We start from the raw sequence: 19,159 nt of genomic DNA on the forward strand, positions 1-19,159 counted from the left end.
GCTCATTTACACTATGCTTGTCTGCACTGTTCTAGCAATGCAAAGGGAAAGAGGTGGTTGCAAGAGCTGCCCATGCTCACAGCCAGGTCTTAAAGCAGCTTTTAAAGCAGACCAGCATTCAAATGAATAGTGTACATGCCATGATGGCGTGAAAGGAAATGAAATGGGTCAGGTCTCCTCCTGAATGGGAGACCAGACCCATTTCAGCATAAAGTGGGAAGCCAAGAGTTTTCCAGCCTGTGCTTGGTTTGCATCTGATACCTTTCTATTAAAAATGTGTGCATTACCTGCATATGACTGTCATTACTGGCCACTCTGAACTCCGCTTACACAGGTGTAACTTTGATTCAGATAGGGCAACTACAGTTTGCTTCAACTATTGATGAAGCTGTAATCATGCTGAGTATATTTCAGATATGAAAAGAATCTTGTGTACTTTCTTACTTATTCTTTTCCAGGCCAGAGCCTTTCAAAAGTCCCTCTCCAATGGTTGTGTAAGTTTTGTTTCCATTCTTTGCTTCCATTCTTCGTCCCTCTCATTTCTTATCAAAGATCATAATTGTTTAATGGAATTTGAAGCAAATGGAAGAACAGATGGTTCCATGCCATCAGCAACCAGCAACTCGGGCTGTTGGGTAGAAGTGTCTGTGTCACAATGAAGAAACAGTTCGAGCCCTCAGATGGCAGCATTCACTGAAAAATCTGAGCTGCCCTTGCTTCACTAGGAAGTGCGGTGAGGAAGAGCAGGTAAATGGGATCAGTCCAGATAGCCGTCCTGGCCGGTGGGAGGGCTGGAGAAGGTTGGTGTTCCTCAACACTTGCTGACACAAGAGAGGATGCTGTCCTCGCCTTTGTGTCCTGTGTCTGAAATGCAAGAGCGAAGCAGTCTCAGTGAGCTCTACATCCATGGCAGAGGCACTTAGCACTAGTTTCATCTGGATTGGGTATACTCAACAACTTTTGAAATGTCACTGTATGGTACCCAGTAGCGAAGTTATCTTTCACTCCCTATTTTAAATGGAGTCGCAACACTGAAGTGTTTCTGGCACATGCCTCTGCTCCCGTTCTTATTCTGCTTCTTTTTGGTTTCTAGAACTGTTAATTTTCGGCATCTCTGGCCACAGGAAAAGATGGCTATCCTACATCTGAGTGTATGTGGATGGGTTCCTGTATTCATCTGAGACCCCGCTGACTTCACTCGACTTCTCTTCAACAGCTGATGTTCAGTCATGCATGCTTCAGTTTGGGGCTGCAGTCTAAATTAGTCTAAAGTTAGTTCAGTGTATTCTGAACAAAGTGAATGGGAATTCAGCCCACAGGTAGCAGTGTGTACGTTTGGGGGTGGAATCTGGTTCTTAGATTTTTTTTTAATGATTTTTTGAATCCAGCTACAAATTGGCTATCTATATTCTATATACATCATTGTGACTAAAGGAAGCAAAGGGAATGGAGTACATTACCTCATTTCTTAAAACTTGTAAGATCAAAGCTTATTCTGAAGGATTATATGTCTTATACATCATATAATACATCTTATATGTCATATACATCTTATATGTCAAATACATCAAATTCTTCTGTTGGCCTATGTATTTTCCACTGATGAAAAGTTTTTTCTTAGTGTTTGAAAGCACATAGCGTTTGGAAAATAGCTGTATTTCTGCACCGGGACATTACATTCACATTTATTTGGTCTGCAAAAGTCTTAGCTGGGATCAAACATACTTTTGTCTAACTTTAATCCCTTTGCTCTAGCTACTCTGTTAAAATTCAGTAGGGTAACTTCAAGCTGGTAAGTCAGACTCAGCTGACGAAGCCAAGACGTGATTTTCTGTCTTTTCTTGGCAGTTGACTCCAGGAGCACTTTGCAGCAGGAGGCCTATGCAATCCAGTGCTGGATATGTCCACACTGTCATCAGTACACAGACTGTTTTCTAAATGAGTTCAACCTTGAAACAAATAATGTCAAAGCACTTCAAAGAAAGAGCCCAGGATCCTTTCCAGGAAGGAACAGAGCTGTTGTCTGCTTGAGGCAGGTGGGAGAACTGGACCCAACCCAACTACACAATATATAAGTGCATTCTAAAAAATACTCTGAAAAACAGGGTTATCGATGGGTCTTCGACAAAGCTAGCATCAGTTTTTCTCCTGATAATAACTAATACAGATGGGTGACTAACTTAAATTTGTGCTTGCCTTGGTTGCTACTCTACACTGCATAGTGGCTGCAACCATTTAAGTCAACAGGAAAACTAATTTCGTGAGAATTTAGATTTTATCTTCAGTGGAACTGAACATAACTGCAGTGGCCATGAGATACTAAGGAGCACATGCATCCGTATATACAAGGCCATATCCTCCCTGCTTTAATTCATATTAATAAAAATAGCAAGAGAACAATGCAAATCATGCATGTGGTAGTGATGTTCTTGTGGTAATGGAATTATGCAGTTAAATCCCACAGATTTGTTCTCAGTCAAATTCCAAAAGGCAGAAAAAAGCAGGAGGAGAGATGCTGTTGGCATGCCTTTGTATGTCCATGCTCACCACAAGAATTCCTGCAACACTACCACAGTTACTGTGGGAATCCTCATTATACTGAAAGGCAAGCGGTGGGATCCTAATAGTCTCCCTGGGCCTTGGTGATGCTGTGAAAGCTGTGCTCTTCTCATCTGTTCTTAGGTAAGCTTTAACTTGTAGGTGTAAGGTGAGCTGGGACTTCAGAGCTCTTCAGCTCAGCACCTAACTCGGGGCTGCCCAACATATGGCCCCATCCATCCGGGCTGCAGATATTCACCAGTCACAGAAAGGAAAAGCACTGTGGGGTCCCCTAGGAAAGATAGCCATGAGGAATGGGCTGTGACCACCATTTGTCTGGCTGGTAGCCTGCTCTGTGTATGAGAGACCCCTGGGGAAGACATCAGCCCAGCAGGGTCTCCGTGACCTGTCACAGTGGTGACAGCCTACTCCCAGCTTCCCTCTTTTCTAAGAACCTCTGACACGTGGGCAAGCAGCAGCATACTGATGTTCACATGCACCGCATACACGCAGAAAGGTTGGCAGGCGTCAAGCCTACTACACATGAGTTGTATCACATTCAGTCATTTGACAGGACAGGGTCCAGTACGTGTGTCTTCCATGACATACATAGTGTATCCCACTGCAACAGCAAAGTTGGGCATTGCCACCTAAGCAAGGGGCACTTGCTTTTTCCTCATACATAAGCCTGCTGTAGGCAATGGGCTGTGGCACAGGCATATGCCTCTATGAGGAAAGAAGCTCTCAATCTTGTTAGCCTGTTTGTCATTTTATCCCAGTGTATTTAGCCATTCCTTCAGCTAAATGCATGTGTAGCATTTCCGCCAGATGCTATCTGTCCTGCCAGGTTCCTCAGGCTGATAAAAGAAAACAGCATTCATAGCATTTATGATGATTTTCCAGAAGTTTAGGGACTCAGAGAAAAAATGCTTAGCATTTGAAATGCATTGTTGTGTAAGCTGTTTAGCAGCCTTTTTTCCCTTTGACCTGTGCCCAAACCCAGCAGTGATTTTACTGGTTTCACTCCTAACTGACCCTGGGACAATCAAGAGGAAAGCTGTCCCCCTTCAGCCCCAGGGCTGTGCTACCGTGAAAAATAATCCGTAGCAAAAGGATATATGAATTTATGATTTTCCCCAAAACATTAACAGACATTTTTTCACCAGTAAGCACTTTCACTCCAAACTTTACACACTCAGTCTAGCTACGTACCTACCACCAGTTGGAAGGCAATCTTCAAGGAGGTGGAATGATTCTAAAATCATGAGTACAAAATCTCTGGTTTTCCACTTTGTCTTCATAAAGGTAGTAACACAGGAAGCTAGGAATGCCAGGAAAGATGGGCCCATTGGATCTGCCCACAGGAAATGCCAGTGAAGAAAACTTGAGGAGGATGGGGCACAGAAACTTCCCTAGACGGCCACACTGCTGTGAGAGTAAGCTAGATGAATTTAGCCTGTGGCAAGAGAGAGTAGGTGATCAGCATATGCATTTATTTTTCTCCCTAAAGAACAGGATTATCCTTAGGATAAAGAGCTGAACTCTTCAGGACATGCTAAGGAAGGCCAAGTTGCTTCATGACCTAGTAAAGATGCTAAAGCAGTTATAGTATATCTTAACTGATAATTATAGTCTAGATCTATATTCACTTCTCTCATGCTTGTCTTTTTTTAGACGGCATAACCCTTATTTTGATCAATAAAGTAATTGTATTCTTTCATTTGTTGTTTGTCAGGGAATGCAGGTGACTGTAATTGACCCATTGGCAATGATGAGATCCCATTTCCCTAGTGAGTGGTGAACAGTATGCAATGGATTAGCCTTTAAATGTCATATATCTTACTCTGCCTCAGAGGGCCCAAGGCTCCACAGGACACTCCTCCTTGTAGCCTGTTTGCCATTTTATCCCAGTGTATTTAGCCATTCCTTCAGCTAAATGCATGTGTAGCATTTCCCCCAGATGCTATCTGTCCTGCCAGGTTCCTCAGGCTGATAAAAGAAAACAGCATTCATAGCATTTATGATGATTTTCCAGAAGTTTAGGGACTCAGAGAAAAAATAAGGTGTGTGGAGGATCCTGCTCTGACAGCAGAAGTGGTAAACTCTGGTAAAACACAGTCTTGTATGCCTCATGAAGTTTCCTCTGGTGGACCCAACTGCAGATTGCTAGCAATGGGAAAATGGGCAGAGGACCAGAGTCCCTGGGAGGCACTTAAATAACTCTGTCTTTATGTAAGGTACAGGAATATAGAAGATGTTCACTAATGCTATAGAAACGCTTACAGCTGCAAATGCCTTGCAAATAAAATGACAATGATGATGGAATATTTGAGCATTACAGAATAAATGAGGGCAGACCCAGAGACTTGGAAAGTTACTGCTAACATAAAATATAGGCAACTGGGAATGCTTTCTCCTTATGTCCCAACTATCATTCTTTCCTTTTGACTCATATCTTCCTATCAAAAAAAGAAAAAAAGTATTTTCTCTGCCAGTTACAATGTCGTAGATTCTCCCAAATGGCAGGACAGGCCGACAGCAGGACTAGCTGCGTACAAAAGGCAGGTACTGCAAGTGCACACACAAGTGCTGTTGAGTGTGACAGAGTTCAGCCTTTAAGACAAGCCAGACGTAGCTACCATAGAGTCTGACACAGCTCATACATTTGTGGTAAACTGAAACAGCTTGGGTATTCTGCAGGTAAGGAATGAGATTGATTAGAAAAACTATATGAACGAGTGAGGTTGAGGACCAGAAGCCAGAAACTTTTCAATTCTGTAAGAACAAAACTCAGTTACAGGAGACTGAGACCATTTCTAGACCTCCCTCATGATCATCATTGCTGAATGAAGAGCAGGATGAATGTTCATTCTGCAGAAAGAAATGTATGCTAAATTTTAATTATATGCTATATCTAGTATATCATGTAGGCTGTTTGGTGGGAGAGGGGTTGAAAAATCTGCGGTGAAGTCTAGTCACCCTTCATTTCCTTTGACAAAATAGTGCTTCTTGGTGAAGTTATCTTCCTCCAGGGGTACGTTAGAAGTACTAGCTGCTGCCATAAATTTGTTTTCACTGGTAAAAGTGTATTAATATTTTTGAGCAGTTTCTTCTATATAGATGATTGGTTTGCCTGTCTTCTAAACTTATTGAGAAGAAATGACTGGCATCCCTTCACAGGAAGATTCATTAGGTTTCTTTGTTTTCATTCTTAACTTGCTCACCTGATTTTGCCCAGAGAAGACTGCGAACTTATTGGCATAACTCAGATAGCTGCATGTGGACAGCTTTGAAAGGGATAGGGTCTCAGCTCTTGTACTGCCTTACTGCTAGAAAAAAATACTTTAGGTAACGAAATTTGGGCAGCAAAGGAGCCCAGGGTGGGAAACTGGAGATGGGGGAAAGGAGTGTACTACCATGAACTGAAGAACTAGTTAATTAGTTAAAGTTTAAAAAGAGGAGGAAGGATTAATTGAATGAAAAAGTACAGAGCATATTTTGTAGCATATGATCAGACAGCATTAGGCCACACACACACACAGAAGGAGTGGAACAGAATCAAATCTCAGCTATCAGCAATTCCAAGACAGCAAGATGTGATGGCATGAACTGAAGAAAGCAAGGACACGTGGAATACAAAACATTTATCATAAGAGTATAGAAATATTTTAGGTTTAATGTGCTTAGATTTGCAAAGTAATTTTATGGCATTTCATTTTCCATAGTAAATGAAAAAGACTGAGCTTTGTTTTCTTAGAACTGACTAGTCGACTACCCAGGGTGATTTACCTGATTACAAATGAGTTAACTCTATAATCTGCCTCACTAAGGCTCCTTAATTTCATCATAAAACCTGACTACTTCTAGCTTTCTAATCCTATGAAAATATCATATATTTTCTTACAAACTCAGCAAATGTTTTTCACTTAATCCACAGCCAACACTTAAAGAACTGCGCAGACTTATTTAAGGCGCGTATAGATTGTAGATTAGCGTAGATTGAGCAGTAAAGCCCTCACAGTGCTGGTTGCTGTAGGACACTTGGCCTGGGTTACAGGACCCTCCCCATCCAGAAATGAGACCTGTAGTGGACCTTTAGTTAGAAGAGCAGCAGTAAATAATAGCAAAAGAAAATGAGTGCAATGGCTTATGTGACTGTGTACCAGGGCTCACCCCTCCTTCAGAGCTACGCTTGGGTTTGCAGACCTGGTTCCTTCCTACCCACTAAAATTCGTTTTCAGCCAAAAACTGCTAATAAATGTAATGCCTTAAAATAGCAGTATAATGTACACAAATGCTCGTAAGCTGTACATGCCCAGTCACAGTGCTACTTCTCAGGCTGCTGCTCTGCTAAGTATTGGTACTATTAATGATTTATGTGGTGCCACTGAGCTGTGTGACACTTCACAAACATGTAAGAAGACTGGTTCAACTGTAAAGTCAGAATAACTTCCTCGGTTTCACAAACTGAGGTAATGGGCCTCCAGGGGAGGTCAGTCCACCTGGAGGGTAGGTGCAGATCTGCTTGCGGACAAGACTCCCACTAGTTAAGCATTAATTTCACCTGGAACGAGACAAAAGGCGTTGCAAGAATTTTCCTAGAATCAAAAGACTTTTCCATGTGTCTTTTTGAACTGGGCACTGAGAAAGGCAGCTTACAACTCTTTGACTTTAAGAAGCAAGCCCAGTTGTTAGAAAAGGAAAGCCGGTGCTGAGGTGCTCTTTTCCATTGTATCCATGGATGTACAAGATTTTAGATGAATAATGTGAAGAGGAAGTTGAGCTTGATAATGACTGGAATTTAGGACAGGATGGGCCTTGCTCAGAGCAGCTAGAAAGAGAATGATTTGCGGAAAAACAAAACCAGTCTTTTGCTATTCCAAACAAATAGCAAATGTCCCAGCAAAAAAATAAATAACCTATTGTAAGGACTTACTAACATGACTGAAACAAGATCTACTCAATATGTACTGGCAAAGCCCCCAGCGCGCGCGCACACACGCTGCATTTAAGACTGGTATTATGCATCTGATAGGACCACAGAACTAGTTAGACTACAGCTTTTTCCGCCTAGAAAATGTTTGAGATTCATTCAGCTGCAAATGAAAGGACAGAAATTAAAACGTCAAGGAGAAACTTGATAAAATATTAAACAAGTCAATTTGTTTTCAGCTGACCCCTTCGTTTTAATAAAGTGTATCTCAAAATGAAAAGATGTTTCGAATAACAAAAATAATCTTTTTGTTCTAAAAATGTCCGTCTTTTTCATTCTGGCATTGTTTTCATCGCCCTTGGAAGGCATGAAATTTAATGCAAATCAATGCAAAAACAACCATTAAAATGGAATTCTGGGTTCTTTAACAGAAGACTATTTTTCTGAACACTTCCCGGTTAATGCTTTACAGCTGTCGCGGCCAGACAAGTGTTACTTCAGAGGGCAAGAAAGAGCTGCCCTGGGAGAACGATGCTCTGAGGTGAACAGGACGCCAGAAGCAGCTGGGCCCTGTGGCTCCCCGCTCCCCTGCCCCCCGCTCCTCCCGCCCGGGACCCTCCAGCCCCCCGGCTCCCGGGGCTGCCCGCAGCGGGGCTCGCCCGGGCCATCGCTGCCCCCCGCTTGGCTCCCAGCACAGCTATTCCCCCGCTTTCCAACCAGGGTGGTCTCTCCTCCCTCTCCCACTTCTTTCTGCGAGTATTTACTGGAAACACGTTTGCTCGGAGGGGAAGGTTAATCCTTTTTCACACAGAGCTCCCCTCCCTTTTCCCAGGAAGCTCGTTGCTGAGGTTATATTTTATTACAGATAAACAAAGCACGGCTAAAATTAGGCTCTGAAGGCGAAGTAGCAGGGTTTCTCGGCTGTATTCTTTCCCCTGTGTGGTCGTTACCTGCTCCAGAGAGCTGCAGCTGGTCGTTAGGTTCCCTTGTTAAACCAGTGGTTCCCAGGGGCAGCCCATGTCCCTGCCTCCATAATGAGGTGCCTTTGCAGCGATTTCACCCTGCTCCTGTTATTTCTGCCATCCTGACATCTGCTAAGACCTTTTCAGACATGGTGACTTCTGGTTTCAAGGGAGGCTAACCTTTGCCTCTAGCTGCCTCTAGGTAAAAATCAGGGCAACAGTATTTGCCAATAATACGAAGTTATTCTGGAGAGTTAAAAACAAACCTCTGCTTTAAAGAACTGCAGATATACTTTCTTAGACTGCCTGACCAGAAAGCAAAACAGCAGGTCAAATTCAGTGTAGAAGAAGTGGTGTTCAAAGTGAAACCAAATCCAACCTTCATATATACACTGATAGACTCTGAGCTGACTGACAGTACCCCTCAGGGCTGAGATTTTTTTATTATAGTACATAGCTCACTAAAATACCAACTCAGTGCTTCACGGATGATCAAAAAGCAGTTAAAATTCTAGAAATTATTACAAGGAAATAGAAAGCGAAGTCATGTCAGTATGCTGTTATAGCAAACTGTGATTCAGCTGTGCCTTCAATGCACTGCAAATCTGGTATACCCCCCATTTCCCCTCATGTAAAAAATGATACCTGAATCCTAGAGAACGGTTCAGGTGGCAACATGGATAAAAAAAAGAGTATACAAAGAATGACTAAATATATTAGGGGCTCCTCAGCCTGTAAAAGAGGGGGCTATGATGAAGGTGTATAGGATCATGAGTTGATGGAGACACCAGGTAGGGATCCACTGTTTTATCTCTTCCCCTTCCAGAACGTGGGGGCATCGAATGGGGTGGTGTCACGTTTGAATGAAGGTTAAGCACGCTTGCTATACGATGTTTTGGATGTTAAAAAGTCTGCATGGGTTAAAATTAAAACCAGACAAATTTACAGAATAAATACCTCAACAGGTGTTAGACGCAAAGGAAATCCCTGAAATGCAGATTCACGGGGTGTGAGTGCGTTCCTGAGCTTGCCTCCCCTGTCCCTGCGCTCCTCCTCAGCTATCCGCTGTAACCCAGAGGTGACCAGACTAACTCAACCTTCAGTCTGATTCACTCTTGCTGCTTTTACGTCCTTTTTGGGTTTATGTCTTTATATTATACTGTTGTATACAAAGCAAAGGCTCCTCCAGATCAAGGCAAGCATTTCAGTTAGTGGCATGTTTTCCTCTGCAGCAGCAGCTCGGTGCTGAGCACGGCATGTCTGGTGCAAGCCTGGTGGCCACCTGCACCAGTGCTGCCTGCTCTGGCTCCTCCATGCCATCTACTCAGCTGCCCAAAGAGCTGCAAGGACCCTTTGGAAGGTTTAAATGACCCCCAAAGTTCATTGGAAGTAATTTAGGTTCTCACAGAGTTTTGACAAGCCATTGTGTTTCCACCGTGCCTGGTTCCTGCAGCCCTGGGTACCGCATGGAGTGCTACAGGCAGCATCACGCAGTGCTGTCTTGCCTGAAGTAGCCAGTACCAAAATCAGGCTGGCCCAGCTGGAGGCAATGTTTGCCGGAGCCTGGGGTGAGGCTCTGGCTTTGTGGTTAACCTCTGTGCCATGATAATGCCCAGGAAGAATCAGTGCAGTATAAATTGCAGCATTCGAAATCTGACCAGGATGAATTCATATTGCTGATGCACCCAGTGAGGCCAGAGAGCTCCCGGTTCATGCAAGAGGCAGGTGATTTTGACTCTAAAATCGCGGATAAGTAGTTGTGGCAGAGAAGATGACAGTGACCTCAAGCTCCCCGGCTGCACATCTGGGCATCGCCAAGCATGTGCCCACAGCAAACTACTGCACTGCCTACATTGCCTCGGAGAGCTTCAGCTACGTGGCTACGAGCAAGCAACAAAGCTTCAACTTCCTTAATTCTGAGTGCCAGTTTGCCTCATCTAGATTTAGCCAAGACAAACCTTAGCTAGGAGCCTGGTTGAGCTCCCTCAGAGCGTGAATGAAACCTAGGACTCCAGGAGCAAATGTTTTCATAGGCAGCTTCCAAGCCCAGGAATCCCTTCCAGATATTTTTCTTCATCATGCAAGCCTTTTCCATCATTTTTCCACCTCATGCCATCTACTTAGTTTCTGCTGGTTTAGGGGTGGGTTTTTTTCTGGGCTACCACTGCTGGGCTTTTTTTTCTGGGCTACTAAAGCTGCCACTACCTGCTATAGAGGAGGGAGTCCAAAGCCTGGTTCCTGGCAAATGGTACTCTGGTAGCTGGAGCTTCAGTGGAAACCACTGGCTGGGTCATTGCTATGTGTGCACTGGCTAATTTGCTCTAACCACTTTAAAAAGATTAATTGAGTAGCAGGAAAAATGAACATGATTATAGTTGAATTTTCCTCCATAAGAGAACAAGCCATATTGTACTGCTAATAATAAGGCAGGATAACAAACCGTACACAGTTCTGGGTGTTTTTCTCATGTTTTATTCCCACTTCGAATCTGTTGCCTCACTGAAAAGATGATGAGGTTTAAGCCATTGCTAGTTACAATGCATGTGTGGACAAATACAAACTATTTTTATAGAAACAAAGATAGATCTTGGTCGTTCTGATGTTGATTACTCGGGGGGGCTTCTGCTGTGGTCTCCACTTGACCTTGACACTGTGCAGTGAGGCTCTGCTCCGTTGTTTCCTCTAAGGACAGCTGCTTCCCTGCCTCACTACTGCCAACAGAAAGTGAAAGCTCTGCAAGTTTTTCTAAGCTGTGAGAACTTCAGGACATTTCTCTTTCTCTTTTCCTTCTCTGACTGAGATTTTGCTCTCCTCAAAGTAAGAGGGGGCAGAAAATGGATAAGCTACGCAAGGTGCTGGATTTCTGCATCCACCACCAGACCATTCTGGGTTACAGCACTGTGTCCCTGCTGACGGCTGCCAGCGAGCACATCTTCTCCTCTGTGGTGTTCAAGTGTCCCTGCAATTCTGAGAACATGCTGTACGGCTCTGTCTTCCTCATAGTGCCTGCCTTCATCCTCTTTCTGCTTGGCTACATGGTGAACGCCAGGACATGGCGCCTGCTGACGGGCAGCTGCCCTCCGGAGAAGCGCCGCAGCTGCCGCCTTTGTGGAACCTGTGCCCGCTACTGCCTCGTGCTGGCCCCGGTGACAGCCAGAGCCCTGGTGGCCCCCCTCACCTGGATCGCGGTGGCCCTGCTCGGAGCCAGCTTCTACGAGTGCGCAGCCAGCGGGAATGGCCTGATAAAGAGCTTCGTGTGTAAAGATAAAGGACAAGAGTGCCACAACCTGCTGGCCAAAATACCCTGCAATGTGAAGTTATTGGAGAAGATACCGGATGAACTCCCCAGCCTTCAGGCACAGTCTCAGGTAATGCCTCGCCGCTCTTCCCTTCACTCTACGGGCTTCAACCCTGGCTGCTCAATGTATGCTGGTGCCTGCTGGGGACTGTAAACAGTCCTTCTCTCTCGCGCTATGTAATTACCAAAAGCACACGATTAGCAAAAATTCACTGGCAAAACAACACTAACAGAAAGGTAATAAACGCATACTTGTGCTATTGTCTGGTTTGGCATGTTTGCATGGCAATTGCCTGTCACTGCTATTTACAAAACCTCTTTCAAAGCTGGGCAGGGAACCAGCCTAGAGACCAGGACTTTCCACAGCAAGTTTTCTTTTCATTTAACTTAGGCATGCTGCGAGTTCTTCTCTTTCTCCACTTTTACCCCTCTAAGTATCTCTAAATGTCTCAAACTTTTGTAAGTACGCATTGGCTAAGGGGAGGTTGAATAGAGCTGATGTCTCCCGGCGACAGAGAACTGGCAAGTGAAACAAATAAGAACAGCTTGTTTGACTATGAATCTCAATGCTTGAACTTATTAATAATTTCACACATGTATTCTAGAAGAATAGTTAAAATACGTATCTGTCTTGTTAAAGTGTTCTTGTGCTGAAGGCAAACTGCATGATCAAAAAAATAGCACTTGTGGGTGGATTTCTTTGTCTGAAGTGAAACGAAACCCCCAAATTTTGGCAGCACTCCAGGTTTGTTTCTAGGTTTGTTTGGTCGTCTTCTTAACTCCGGTAGAAAAATCAGGTTTTATCACTTTTTCTCAGTAAAACATTAAGGCTGGTTAATGGAGTTAAGTTTATAAAAAATTATAATTACTTGGATTTTTATAAGTTCCTGTTTAGTACAAATGCTTATTAAAACAAAAAAAGTGTTTACATTTCTTAAATATTTAGCATGCTCCTCCTCCAAGAAAAAGGCTGAAAAGGGGCAAACTCTGTACCATTGGATTCAGATAGGGTAAGAAAGGAGCAAAATCAAGGAAGACTGACTGTTACTGGTATTGCAATGAAATCTAAAAGAAACAAACCAGGCAAACAAAAAGAGAAAAAGTGTGCGAGCATTTTTATTACTGACCATTATTTTTAATATCTGATCTAGTTTCAACAAAATTAAGAACCAAAAAGAACACAAACTCATTTTTCTTTAGCACTCAATGTTTTTCACTTGAAAAAAAATCAGCCAGAGGTGCAAGGGGATCCTGTGAGATCTCTGCCTGGAGCTTCCAGCTAAGTACCACTGGGTAGTACTTAAGGGGGGACCAGCACCTAGTAGGACACCCGCTTTAGGTGGGGCCTCTGAGACTTACCTAGGGATGTTAAAATCATGTCTAAAACAAGAATGAATTCCCATATTCGATAGTCAAATCCGTGCCCTGCCTACAAAAGACACAGGAGACAACTTTTCCTGTGTGCTGTGGCAACTGGCTATTTTTTGCAGGCTCAGACATCAGGGAGAGGAGGTACTTTCCAAGAGCAGATAAAACACAGTCAGCAGAAGGTCTGATTCGCAGCACCAGAAGTGGGCAGGGTGATTCTGCACCCTCTGTACCATAAATCTGACCACAACTGCAGAAACTGCTGGTCAGTATCTTGACTTTAAAGTTAAGAAAGCTGGATATAAGTGAGGCAAGAACCTCACTCCACCTTCTCTTTTTTTGGTATTCATCCTCAGTCCAACAAGATCAGCTCAGGGGTGCAGAAGCTCTGTAAGGCTGGCTGAATTGTGTGCATGGGATCCTCTCTTCCCGCAGCGAGCAGACTGTTACAGGCACTCCAGGGTGTCCTCACTTACAGTTTTCAGGTCTGCTTCAATGTTAAGTTCTATACTCCTTCATATGACCATGCAAACCCACCGTTAACCCATCTATCTCTTTTCCAAGCTGATAGGATGGCTCCTGATAGCCAGCATCATGACTGTGGCACTGATTTCCACATGTGTCAGCCGCTGTTTCTCCCCGGTTAGCTATCTTCAGCTCAAGTTCTGGAAAATTTACTTGGAGAAGGAACAGGACCTCTTTCAGATCAAGGCTAAAGAGCATGCAACCAAGCTGGCAGAAACAAATATTAATTGCTTTTTTGAAGCCACTGACCCAGCACCATTTCAGACTCCCAGCAATGAAGACTGGCGGAAGATTTCATTCTTGTATACCTTTGATTCGGAAAAGCAGTATTACAGCATGATACACAAGTACATTAACACAAACAGAGGCGAGAACGTCAAATTCGGGGAAGAAGGTCAGAAACGCTCTGTTTTAGGATTTGTGGATGAAACAAGCGCAAACGAATCAGGGTTTTAATGAAACAAATCCTTTGCATGCTGGCAGTCTTTTAACCCTACTGATATAAGAAGAGTCTTATTCTGTGCTTTTATTGAAATCTATGCAAATTGTATGTAAAAGCTGATAGTTGTAACCCTCAGCAGATTTGTTTTTAAATACACTTTATTGCTTTTGCTTGAGTACATTTAAGTAAATACATCTGTCACGATGGGAGTTTTCATATGTCGTTGTTCATTAAGAAGAGTCACACGTGTAAAATAATGAGCATCCACAAAGATGTCAGCACGTACTATGTCAAATTATTACCAAACACCTTAAGGGCATTTGGCAGCCGGAGTGACAATACCAAACCTTCATACCTGGTAGTATCAAAGAGACAAAAAGGAATGGAAGTTTTGATCAGAAATTCAGCTTAGTTTATTAGCTCTCACTTGACAATATATCTTTCAGTGGAGCATAGAGCGAGCTCTAGACTAAAATACTTACTTTCAGTCAATTAGTTTCTCAAGGTAAGGACCATATCTTTTAAAATCTGGGAAGCCGTTAGCATTTTGGAGCCACCTGTGCACAACAAAGGAGTCCATCAGAATGACTTCAGCTGCTTATCATTTTGAATAGATGAGCAGAAAGATTCCAGCCTTTTTACCTCTACATGCTCAGCGGCTTTAAGTAATAACAGTGAAACTAAAAACTTCCATGGTGGTGAATTTTCTTTACCCCTGCCTGATCTTGATCACCTTTTGCAGCAGGCCTTCTTAATTAGCTCTACTGCTCATTTTCTGTAATTGTAAAGCTCTTTAATGGAAAAAAATAGGCATTGGAATACTGCAGGGAAAACACACCAACATTAAACTTCCTGTTTATATCCCATTTATATTTTGTCTATTTTTTTCTGAAAAATACGTAATTATTATGGGGTTTTTTTAATATATAATATTACATATAGGATTTTCACCCCGGCATCAGTACCTAAGCTACACCTGGATGTCCCTGCCAAATACATTATTTAACTTGATCCAGTGCAAATTAGCATACCTTGAGGGGTTAGGCTTATGCATAACATGGCAGTATAGGTTAAGCTTATATTAACAAACATTTATAGCACAGCTACATACTTAAGGACATTATAAATCTGAAATCCGTATTAGCAAATAATAACGTTCTTATCAAATAACATTTAATTATAAGAAACAAAGACACCATTTTTGAGTGAAGAATGATAAAGTTCCGTTTTTCTTGGAAAAGGTTTTTTTAGAGAGCATTTTAGAGAGATGAGTCAGACTGTTTGGTCAGGGCTGTCCTTTCACTCCTCCCAGAAATCTTCTCTTTCCAGACAGTAAACTCTAACTTGGAAACTATTCAGACAGACAGAGAGGAATCCCATGAAGTTGTTTGTTACAGTCATTTTCGAAGAAGAAGAAGGGAAGAGCCTATTTTTCACAAGCGGAATATAACTAGCTTGGAAGCTTCATTCTTCTTATAAACCGAAAATATAACACATAAAGGGAAAACAAGATTTGATTCTGTATGTGAAAAGAATTTTTAAAAGCATTAATTTTGTCACGGAGTCACTGACTTGCTCAGTGCTCTTTTCCTTCCAAGAAACATGATGATAATAGAGTAACAAGTGTCCAGTTTGTTACTTGTGCCTCCAGGAAGCACGGTTCTGTTAAAAATGTTCCATTTTATCTCTCATATTGAAGAGTTCATTTGTTCATTGACATCTAGAGAAGGATAAATCTACTCTGGAGTGTCGTAAATGGGAAGGAAACAATGTCCTGGCCCCACTGCGATCAGTGCCAAAACGTTGCTTGACGCAGTGGGGCCAGGCTTTATCTTAGAGATATAATAAAATACTTCAGGATAGACTCAAAGCCTCCAGGAACAAGCCATGCCTTATTTCATTTCCTGACAAGAAGCTGCAGTGAAAACACCCTCAGAATTCGTGTTAATCCTCTCAGCTGCATCTGGGTGGGCTTTTGCCACTTCCCACTGCGAGGGTGTGCTTCCCCCCCTCCCCACCTGACCTTTATCTCCCATAACCCCGCTCAAGTGATAACCACCCGTGGCGGTCCTCATGGGTGCATCTGGTCGTGATGGCTGCATCTGGCCCAAAGTGGATTTGGGGGACAGTTAATAACACAATAGCCAAGGGCTAATTTGAGCGATGTGCCCACCTAACCACAGTGCTGGTCAATGGCCAAATCAAGCCAAATTTGGAAGAAACTAAAGTCTGTGGTCGGTATGCAAACATGACTATGGGGCAATCATCTTACCCCCATAAATAGTGAGCAGCCCAAGAGCCCTTTGAGCTCTCCTGCACGGCAGCGGGCTGCACACCAGGATCTCCCCTGGAGTAGGGACCACTCTCAAGGTTACGCCTGACACAGAGATCCCTTACTCCTCAATATTGAGAGACTCCTTGCTGCAACAGATCCTTGGTAAGTGACTAATAGCTTGCTAAACTTTGTAAGCTTTGCTAAGATTATATCTTGGATTGATTGTGCACATATAATCCTTTAGACATAAGCCATTGACCAAGTCCAGGACTAAGTTTGGATCCAGCCGCACCTAGACTTTTCTAAGGGAAGGAGTTTAGAATGCAAAGAGGTCCTCTCTGAACCTCGTGACTCAATGGGAGGGTCTCCCTAACAGTTTTGTCTGACCCTGTCCTCTATGCAGTAAATAATCAAGTGTACCTTGCCATTGAATCTTGTTAAACCACTGTTGCATTTACTGTCAAACTCTCTTAAATCGCTGTTTTATATCAATAGACATACTGTTGTTTGTCTCTTATGAGTGGAGTGCATCTCTCCATCCATGATACCCATTCACGGTCGCAGCTGCCAGGATCTCATTACCAAAGCTGTCTCGGCTTTCCAGGGAAGACATAGAGCCGGCACTTCTCATTAAAATCAATGAGCAAAGGCTTCAAATGGGACTGCAAGACATATCTTCAAGTTTGCTGGCAATTATGGCAGTCTATTTTTCACAGATAAAGTGACTTTTGGGGGAAGGAAAAAATGTATATCTATGTATAAGGATAGAAGCAGATATTTATATATTGGTTTTGTATGCAGTCATGTTTAAATTTTGATTTTTCCTCACATTTATGTAACACTCATATCTTCTGTACGTAATTACATTTATAACAAAAGAAATTTCAAAGAGAAGCTTCAGCACACTTGCGACTGCTCCGTTAGACACCTTCAAAAGAAGGGCCTACACTAAAATGAAACACTGAGGAACACTTCTGCCAATATGCTACCGAGGCAAGCAAAAAACTGTATGTGCATAGGGTAGCTAATGTCAGCAACTAATGGTAACGTAGTGCGGGTCACTGGTTTTTCTATTGTTTATTACTGGGTTTCTACCTAACATTTACTTACTCCATCTTTAGAATACAATGAACGAGGTGATCCAGTGTAGGAAAAAAATGCAAAGAACACTAACAGCAAAACACGTGTGCATTGAGCATGTCTGCCCAGCACAGAGCTGAGCCAGGAGGAACGATTGCTGCACAACCAAATGCACAAGCGGGATATGGCATGAGTAGGAACTAGCACCCAGCCTAGTCTGGCAGTCTCATGTCACCTCTTGGCTTGATCTCCAATCTGTGCTGCTTTGACTGGCTCAGGCATTTCTGCTGTATGTTCATTTGCACAGTGGAAGCTTATCCTTCAAAATCTACTGTGTCCAAGCAGAAGTAAAGATTTCCCCAGGCTGTTTATTCTGAAATACCGAAACCTAAAGAAACAGCTTTGATGGCCTACATGGAGCATCACTGCAAATATTTGGCATTGAAGGAAGGGGAGGAAGCCTTGGCCACACGAAAGCCACTGTGGCAAGACTGCAGAGGCCCCAGGATGATGCTAATGGTCCTTGCTTTAAAAACGTAATATCCAGCCTTGACTTTGCTAGCTAATGTTTGCAGGCAGAAACTCTTTAATAGGCCCTGAATACACAGGAGCCAGCCTACGGGTCACTGCAATGTGGTGACTGACGCTTTTTAGCCGGAGCAGACCTCGACAGAAAATGTTACCATAGGTGTGTGCATGCACATGCACCTGCGTGCAAGTCTAATGCAACAGAGGTTTAAGTAAGAGAATTGTATCTTACAAAACAAGGACAGTACAGGTTATTTACTTTCCAGATAATAATAAAAAGAGGAGAGTATTCGGTTGGTAGGATGTTGCTGGAAAAAGGAGAAATGGCCATTGCCTTGTAAAGAACCTTTCTGTGGTTAGCCGAAGTTGCCAGGTGTCCATCTCAGCCAGCTGGGCATAACCAGCAAAAATCCCACCAAGGGCTCCTGCACAGGCAGTGAAATCAGGCAAATTCCACAAGACCTTTCAGCACTGAATAAAAGAAAAAAAAAAATGTAGGGAAACGTGTTCCTGGTTGTAACACGTTGTTACATGTTGTAACTCGTTATTCCTGGCAGGTAACAGCGTGTTGGGCTGAGCCCAAGGCTGGGTAATGAATAGCTTAGGTTTGTTCTGTACAAAATTATTCTCTTAAAGCTCCATTACACTATGCCACCACTGTACGACGCTGTTAAGACAAATGAAGGGAGAAAGATTATCGTGAGGATTGTACAGATCTGGTGGGAATGCACCCCGCTGTCCCCAAGGTAAGAAGTACCCCTCACTTAGCAGGATTAAGAGGCAAACAGACTGAGGGAAAAATAGGACATGAGGGTAAAAATCACAGTGATAAAATCAGAGTTAACTCTGGGCTTCACTGAACTGAACTGGGGGGTTTGTATTTTGGTTTAAAATAAGCACTTTTGTGAGAAGAAGGTGAGCTGGCTTTGTGGGTAGGCTACTGTGCTGCTTGGGGTTTTGTCCAACCCTTACCCAGATATCTTGCATTACACTGGACAACATTAAACCTTTCCTATAACTCACGTCTCTGCGAGGCTGCTATTTCTCTACTTCCCAGTCATGTTTTGGTAAGAAGTCCACTGCCAAGGGGAAGATGTTCAACAGCTGGTGATGAAGGTCAGGTAAGAACAGACACAACAACCAGCAAACCAGCTGTGTGGCAATCTCTGAATTTTTATTCAAGTTTCCTTAGGTGAGTACAGATCCACAG

The 19,159-nt window shown here is 43.1% G+C and overlaps 1 protein-coding gene across 2 annotated transcripts; it reads left to right on the forward strand.

The window, feature by feature from the left end:
• Positions 1–482: 482 nt before the first annotated feature.
• CALHM6 (calcium homeostasis modulator family member 6) lies at positions 483–15,076 on the forward strand. Of its 2 annotated transcripts, none has more exons than XM_075498598.1 (4): positions 483–1,319; positions 1,849–2,682; positions 11,121–11,801; positions 13,664–15,076. In XM_075498598.1, the coding sequence occupies exons 3-4, from the start codon at positions 11,268–11,270 to the stop codon at positions 14,078–14,080; spliced, it is 951 nt and encodes a 316-aa protein (XP_075354713.1). In that variant the 5' UTR covers positions 483–1,319; positions 1,849–2,682; positions 11,121–11,267; the 3' UTR covers positions 14,081–15,076. The 2 variants fall into 2 exon arrangements, with proteins under 2 accessions (XP_075354713.1, XP_075354714.1); XM_075498599.1 differs by having other exon boundaries at positions 483–1,275.
• The last annotated feature ends 4,083 nt before the right edge of the window (positions 15,077–19,159 follow it).

The sequence above is a fragment of the Mycteria americana genome, chromosome 3 (assembly GCF_035582795.1).
Source record: "Mycteria americana isolate JAX WOST 10 ecotype Jacksonville Zoo and Gardens chromosome 3, USCA_MyAme_1.0, whole genome shotgun sequence".
In the NCBI taxonomy this organism is placed as follows: Eukaryota; Metazoa; Chordata; class Aves; order Ciconiiformes; family Ciconiidae; genus Mycteria; species Mycteria americana.